General features: G+C 32.4%; 1 protein-coding gene across 1 annotated transcript in view; it reads left to right on the top strand.

Annotated features, from left to right (window-relative positions):
* The first annotated feature begins 305 nt into the window (after positions 1-305).
* Positions 306-8679, top strand: part of LOC138713809 (uncharacterized) — a 35123-nt gene continuing 26749 nt past the window's right edge. Inside the window, exons 1-3 of the mRNA XM_069846246.1 lie at positions 306-405; positions 2579-2755; positions 8254-8614. Coding sequence (XP_069702347.1) covers positions 364-405; positions 2579-2755; positions 8254-8614 — 580 coding nt within the window. The 5' untranslated portion in view covers positions 306-363. The remainder of the gene's footprint in view (positions 406-2578; positions 2756-8253; positions 8615-8679) is intronic.

Below are 8679 nucleotides of genomic sequence, written 5' to 3'. Positions count from 1 at the left end.
CCATAAAACGCGGAAGTATCTATGAAAAAAGTGAACATCGGAATTGAAAGAGAGCACGTCATTAAATTAGCTAACCGGAAGTGAGTTGACAGCAGCAATAGCCACATCAACATCAATAAAACATGGAACAAATGAAACCGATGCCTAATGTGTGGCAACACCGGCCAGGATGTGAACATAATTATTGTACCTTACGAATAGTTATGACAAATGACACGCGAGATTAATGATAGAATGCTTTGTGGCTGTTTATTATGAAGATTTTTTTTCACCTGAAAGAAGCACATGACCAATGTCAGAGTATATAAAGCTGGTGGAAGCATTTCAGTTGTTACATTTCCTGCAGTAAGGCACACAACCGCAATGGATTCTACATGTGTTGGTTTGCTGCTTTGTTTAACACTAGTAAGTTTATAAACTGTAAATTATTTATGTAGTTAAAATCATTATTTCTACGTAAGTTCTAATCGTACCTATCTTTAAGAAGGCTGACAAGACCAACTGTAGTAACTTTCGAGAAATGTCACTTTTGTTGATGTCGTATAAAATTTTGTCCAATATTCTTTTGAGAAGATTAATTCCATATGTAGATGAAATTATTGGGGATCATCAGTGCGGTTTTAGGCGTAATAGATCGACTATTGATAAGATTTTTTGTATTCGACAGATATTGGAGAAAAAATGGGAGTATGAGGGTACAGTGCAACAGTTATTCATAGATTTCAAAAAGGCATATGACTCGGTTAAGAGAGAAGTTTTATATTATATTCTTATTGAATTTGGTATTCCCAAGAAACTAGTTCGATTAATTAAAATATGTCTCAGTGAAACGTACAGCAGAGTCCGTATAGGTCAGTTTCTGTCAGATGCGTTTCCAATTCACTGTGGGCTAAAGCAAGGAGATGCACTATCACATTTACTTTTTAACTTTGCTCTAGAGTATGCCATTAGGAAAGTCCAGGATAACAGAGAGGGTTTGGAATTGAACGGGTTACATCAGCTTCTTGTCTATGCGGATGACGTGAATATGTTAGGAGAAAATCCACAAACGATTAGGGGAAACGCGGAAATTCTAGTTGAAACAAGTAATGCGATTGGGTTGGAAGTAAATCCCGAAAAGACTAAGTACATGATTATGTCTCGTGACCAGAATATAGTACGAAATGGAACTATAAAAATTGGAGATTTATCCTTCGAAGAGGTGGAAAAATTCACATATCTCGGAGCAACAGTAACAAACATAAATGACACTCGGGAGGAAATTAAACGCAGAATAAATATGAAAAATGCCTCTTATTATTCGGATGAGAAGCTTTTGTCATCTAGTCTGCTGTCAAAAAATCTTAAAGTTAGAATTTATAAAACAGTTATATTACCGGTTGTTCTGTATGGGTGTGAAACTTGGAATCTCACTTTGAGAGAGGAACAGAGATTAAGGGTGTTTGAGAATAAGGTTCTTAGGAAAATATTTGGGGCTAAGAGGGATGAAGTTACAGGAGAATGGAGAAAGTTACACAACACAGAGCTGCACGCATTGTATACTTCACCTGACATAATTAGGAACATTAAATCCAGATGTTTCAGATGGGCAGGACATGTAGCACATATGGGCGAATCCAGAAATGCACATAGAGTGTTAGTTGGGAGGCCGGAGGGCAAAAGACCTTTGGGGAGGCCGAGACGTAGGGAAGATAATATTAAAATGTATTTGAGGGAGGTGGGATATGATGGTAGGGACTGGATTAATCTTGCTCAGGATAGGGACCAATGGCGGGCTTATGTGAGGGCGGCAATGAACCTCCGGGTTCCTTAAAAGCCAGTAAGTAAGTACTTGAGGGTAGATGGTGCGATATCGTAGTTATAAATGCTCACGTCCCTACAGAAGAGAAAGACGACCATATAAAGGATAGCTTCTATGAGGAATTGGAACACATTTTTGATCATTTGCCTAGATATCACATGAAAGTTTTATTGGGGGATTTCAACGCTAAAGTAGGACGGGAGGACATTTTTAAACCAATAATTGGAAAAGAGAGCCTACACATGGTAGTACGTATGGGCGAATCCAGAAATGCATATAGAGTGTTAGTTGGGAGGCCGGCGGGAAAAAGACCTTTGGGGAGGCCGAGACGTAGATGGGAAGATAATATTAAAATTGATTTGAGGGAGGTGGGATATGATGGTAGAGACTGGATTAATCTTGCTCAGGATAGGGATCAATGGCGGGCTTATGTGAGGGCGGCAATGAACCTCCGGGTTCTTTAAAAGCCAGTAAGTAAGTAAGTGCCATTTGAAAAATTTAATTCGTCACGTGTTTCTTGTACCATAATGTAGTTACATGCACCAAATCTCCACACTCATGTTAGCCCCTCGTTCTAACATAATGCTCAAAAATAAAAATTCCAATACCTATCCAAACAAAAAAGTTATAATAGGTGCACAAGACAAATGGGACACTCTGTATATAGTGTTTTAAAATAGTAGAAATGTAACATCCGTGACAACTAGAATGACTGACGAACAAAATAATTATAAATTAAAATAAATAATCAAACAAACATAATACATTTAATTACAGGCTGCGGCCCTTGGTGAACAGGTTGAGGAATCAAAGGCGGAAGTTGTTCTGTCTCACTTACAACATCTATTGCCATTAGGCTTAACAGGGGCAGAGAGGTTCAGAAGACAGGCCCCGAATGATACGGAGACAATTGAGGGCTCAAATCCATCGCGGCCCAAGAAAGGCTTCGAAAAGGTAGGTTTAATAAGAATATGCAACACAAGTGACTGCCGGTAATTGGACATTGTTATCCAGTTTACACATTACGAAATCACTCTTTCACAGGCGTTTATGCCAAATAAGAAAAGTACTCGTAGAGATTGAGATTTACAAGTTGTGTGTGAAAATGTTCAATTAAATATTAAGCAATGTCCAAAAATGATTGAACGCAGTGGCATACGTAGAATTTTCTCAAATGAGGTCATTATTAAAATTGTTTATAATTTACATTAACGGTATTTTAAATTTGGTGTATTATTATTATTATTATTATTATTATTATTATTATTATTATTATTATTATTATTATTTTACGGTATATTTACTAATATTATAAATTTATATCAACTTCCGAGCCCTAATTATTAGTATTCCCAGTCGAAGTGGATATCGATTTTTATTATGTGGAGTTCCCCAAGGATCTACATTGGGCCCTCTATTATTTTTATTATTTATAGATGACATATGTAAAAGAATAAGTTCAAAATACCTGTTTATTTGCTGACGATCTCAAAATCTTTCGCTCAATAAATAGTCCTGCCGAGGAACTCTTCAAAATGATATTAACTCTATTGAACTTTGGTCTGACGATAATGAAATGAAAATTAATGAAACAAAAACGTTTGTGATTTCGTATTCACGAAAAACTACTTCCCTAAAATTTAATTATTCTCTTAATAACGTCTGTATTATTAAGAAAAATTCTATTAAAGATCTTGATGTATTACCTGATTATAAATTATATTTTCACGATCATGTTTATTATATTTATAATCATTCAATAAGAATGCTTGGTTTAATAAGGTCTATAACTTATTCTTTTTCTACTCCAGAGTCTCTATTAATTCTACACTTTACTTTGGTTCGAGCTAAACTTGAATATGCATGTAGCCTGGAATTCCATTACTTCAACTGATTCGGTGAAATTGGAAAATATTCAAAGAAAATTTATTTCCTTATGTGCTTTTCGTTTATACCCAATTCCTCTGACTTCAATTATGAGATTACCTGCAAATATTTTAACTGTTGTAGCCTTTATTTTAGACGTCAAAATCTTGATTATCATTTTTTTTGCAAATTGATCAAGGGTGATACTGATTGTGAGTCTATCATAAACAATATCAGCCTTCGTATTCCTACAAAAGGTTTAAGATTTCAAAAAAAATTTTATAACAGAAATTCAAAATCACTTTCTCCAGTCTGTAGATCCATAAAATATGTCAATTTGCATGGGCACAATTTAGATCCTTTTAAGGTATAGTTTCGTTTTGATTATTAGTATTTACTGTTCTTGTTCTCAATTTTATTTATGTATTTTTTTCTTGTTTTAAGATATTATTTATTTATTTATTTATTTATTTATTTATTTATTTATTTATTTATTTATTTATTTATTTGTTTATTTATTTATTTATTTATTTATTTATTTATTTATTTATTTATTTATTTATTTATTTATGCACCTCTGTACCTTCTGTTTGTGTATTGTGCTGAACTATAATTGGCCTCTGGCTGTTGTTCAGCACACAAATATTAATAATAAATAAATAAATAAAATATATTATTATTATTATTATTATTATTATTATTATTATTATTATTATCATCATCATCATCTTTCGATGACTTCGGTTGGAAAACAAAATATATACCGATATGCATTGTTGTGCGGCATATATATACAACTTACTGGCATTATAACTGGTCGTAGCGATCGTGTAGTGGGGAGATTCGACCGCTCTCTCTCTCCTGTCTTTCTATTCTCTCAGGGTTCACTATCTAATAATGTCCCCTACCAGTCAACACAGTTTGTCAGTTAAATTTAGAATCATCCTGTATGAACCATAAATGTCAGATTTGAACCTATTGTATTCCTAAATCATCAATAAAATTACAAACTTTAAACATTTATTTTGCGTTTAAAATTTCAGTAAAGAAAAATATGAGAATTCCATTTGTTCTGAAAATACCTAATTTGAGGATTGGAACCTAAAACTTTTAATCCTGTATTTGGGATCTACAAAAATCCGAGTTTGGTACGGTATTCATTTTATTGTTAAACTACTTCAGTATTTAACTCAAAATTTTCTCGGGCTTCCAGCCAGGTCATAAGTTAGTGATCCACCGACGTTTCGAGGATGTTCATCTTCCTCATCTTCAGGGTTAAATCATCATTTGAATCCTCTAGATTCAAAACCCCCTAAAGACCATTTTGTTCATAATTGAGTTATGCCCATATATTGATTGCTAAGAATGAATTGCAAGGATTTATATAGTTTTAATTTAAAAAGTCACTAAATTTAATGATGATTTATTTAACCTGGCAGAGTTAAGGCCATATGGCCTTCTCTAACACTCAACCAGGAGTAAAACTGCGTTACAAAAAACACTACAAATTTACAAAGTACACTACAATTTTACACACAAAACTGAATAAGATAATAATAATAATAATAATAATAATAATAATAATAATAATAATAATAAAATGTAAACAACAAGCAAGTAGAAATCAGACATAATATATAACATACAGAAGGAAAGAAAAGAGCATAATAAAATGTGAACAGCACGTCAAAATAAATGAGACATACAAAGTATAAAAAAGTAAGACAATTATTGATAATAATAATAATAATAATAATAATAATAATAATAATAATAATAATAATAATAATACTGATGGTAGTAATAAAATAGTGCAGTACAAAGCATACAATGAATACAATATTTTTTAAGTACACACAGTAAGGAAAATTATGATTATATATAGCTCAACTTATCACATTATAGATATACCATTATCGGAAAATATGAAAACAAAAATATGAAATAAGTTAAATATTACTAGAACATAAAAAATGTGAACACGTGGAAACATGCAATACAACAATTATCATAATAGTAAGTTAGTTTGGCAACTCGTCATAAGATATTTTCTAATTTGGATTTGAAAGATTTCAATGTTCGGCAGCCCTTGACTTCAGGCGGCAGAGAGTTCCAGTGACGAGAGGTAGCAACAGTGAAAGATGAGGAATACAGTGATGATGTGTGAAGTGGAATTTCTAGCGTGTTATCGCGTTGTGATCGAGTATTAATATTATGATAGCGAGAGAGAGTATGAAAACGAGCGAATGAATAATAAAGCAAAGCAAAAGGTTTGTTAAAAGTCACTGTTAGGTTGAAAATTCCCTCTATTTTCCACCAGTTACTGTCAAAATCCTTTAATTTGTGAAAGTGGATATAGGGGATTTTGAATCTATAGGATTCATTTAACCCTGAAGATGAGGAAGATGAACATCCTCGAAACGTCGGTGGATCACCAACTTATGACCTGGCTGGAAGCCCGAGAAAAAAAAATTGAGTTATCACGTCACCAGGAAAGTAGGGAGACTGTTGTACCTTTAAACACTTTTCACATTTTATTTTTTTTTTAATTTTGTGAAATGAAATTGTTTAAATGAAAAAATGCTTGAAATAATTATTGAAGATTCCTTTACAACTTCCTGTATGTATTTTCCTGTTTTACAGATCTATTAAGGATGGAAAAAATAAAATGAAGGGATATGTAATGTGTTAAAAGGTACAACAGGTTCATGTACCTTGGAACATACCCTCTTGTACCTTGGAACAAGTGGAATATAGGTGGGAATATAACTGTAAAAACTGACAATCATATTTAAAATGTATTTACCATCATAAACCAGAGCAGGCTTCTCTGATTGAGATTTTATTTCCTAGAGGAGCCATAATTGCTTCAACAGCTTTCTTCAAGGCATCCGGATCAATTAGGGGCCTCTTAACTCCAGACTTACTTCGTGACATGATCTTAAAATAAACGAAAAACAAAAACCGATAGTATCGTGTACTTCGGTACATGTTCCATGGTACAAGATGTTTTGTGTTCAAAGGTACAAGAGGGTGCACGTTTAAAAAAATATGACTCCCAAAACCAGAGATTCGAATAAATCATGGAAATTAAAATATGCTATTACTCACCAGATTTATATATTTATATATTTATTTATTTATATATTTATTTATTATTTTGCTAATAATTGTAACATAAATTATAAAATATATAGAGAAACTTTAGCTCGCCCCTGAAAGAGTAGAACTCGTGCTCAGGGGCGGATTCCTAAATTGAAATTAATAATTATACAATACAATTATAATTAATAATTATACAATACAATTTGCAATTATAATATATAAATTTAAATTTACAATTTTTCAATTTTTATAAAATCCATACATAACTTTTTAAATTTAATACTAGAACTATTAGAATTGACAAGATTAGGATATTTAAATATAAATTTGTTATATATTCTTGGGCCTAAATTACTACTATGATTAAATACTGTAACAGTGTTGCATTTTGGATCAAACAATCTTAAAGAATTCATACCTTTTGTTTCATAACTATGAGAATACAATTCAAAATTATTTCGATTTTTATGTATGAATTTTATTAATACAATATAATAAATTTGTCTTACGTTTAGTACATTAAAGTCTATAAACAAATTTTGAGATGGAAAATCAATAGGTTTATGAAGACATATTTTAATTATTTTCTTCTGTAATAAATAAAGTGGATTAAAATTGGATTTAAATGAGCTACCCCATCCTATAATTCCATACATAATTACAGATTGAAATAAAGTTAAATATATTGTACGTAATAAACTTATTGACAAGTAATTTCTCAATAAAACAAAATAATATATTATTTTACGTAATTTATTACAAAGGTAATTAATGTGTTGGTTCCATTTTAAATGATTATCGAAAATTATGCCTAAATACTTAACTTCAGAGGACTCTTTAATAATCGGACATTTACACTGTATAAGACAACAATCAGAATTATGTAATTTAATATTTAATATAGATGTAGGAGGTTTGTTACATTTTTCAGATAATGAGAATGGAATAACGATGGTTTTATTTTCGTTGATAGAAAGATAATTTATGTCAAACCATTTTTTTATTAATTTAAGTCCATTATTTGAATTATTATATGCATCATGCCAGGTTTTTCCACCAAAAAGTAAAACTATGTCATCTGCATAAGAATAGTGAACACCATTGTATTGTTGTAAGTCGATTTTTAATAAGTCATTAATATACACTGTACTTGATAGATAGTAACAAATACAATCTGGTTTTGTGTTAGAAAACATATATTAATGAACGAAATGTTTGTTTTAGTACTAAAAAAAATTCGTTTGCCCACAGAACTCACACTTTACAATAAGCCAAACTGAAACTACGACCAGAGCTACCTAGTGGCATTCTCTACAATCTACTTCACTTTGAGTCCTCTAGGTTGCAGCAAAAATTAAAAAACAAAATAAATGTTCGAAGGTACACTATGCTAAAGGTACAACAGTCTCCCCTATTTGTTTCAGCACATTCAACCGACCTTTACTTTTTACTGATACGAGGCTTTCTACCTGTTTATCTAGTGTTGCAAAGACAAGCCGCGTCTAATTCCCAAAGAAGCAGCGAAGGTTTGTTTCAAGCAATGGAAACAGAATAATAGATGTGGTCCAGGAGGTCCAGGTGGTCCAAGAGGTCCAGGTGGTCCAGGAGGTCCAGGTGGTCCAGGAGGTCCGGGTGGTCCAGGAGGTCCAGGTGGTCCAGGTGGATCTGGTCCCCCTCCTCCTCCACCTTCATCAGGAGAAGAACCTGAAGATTTTTCAGGTGGTGACGACAGTGTTGAAAATGATGTGAATGAACTTGATATAGACGAAGGAAATAGCGACCAATCCCCGGCTCAATTACAACAGGGGGATTCTGATAACAGAGGACACAATCGTAGAAAAGGTATGTACAGCATGATGTTATCTGATGCAGAACTACGTCTTTATATTCAACACGGTAGGACGCCA

This window comes from Periplaneta americana, chromosome 14, assembly GCF_040183065.1.
Source record: "Periplaneta americana isolate PAMFEO1 chromosome 14, P.americana_PAMFEO1_priV1, whole genome shotgun sequence".
Classification (NCBI taxonomy): domain Eukaryota; kingdom Metazoa; phylum Arthropoda; class Insecta; order Blattodea; family Blattidae; genus Periplaneta; species Periplaneta americana.
This window is presented reverse-complemented; position numbering and strand designations above follow the sequence as displayed.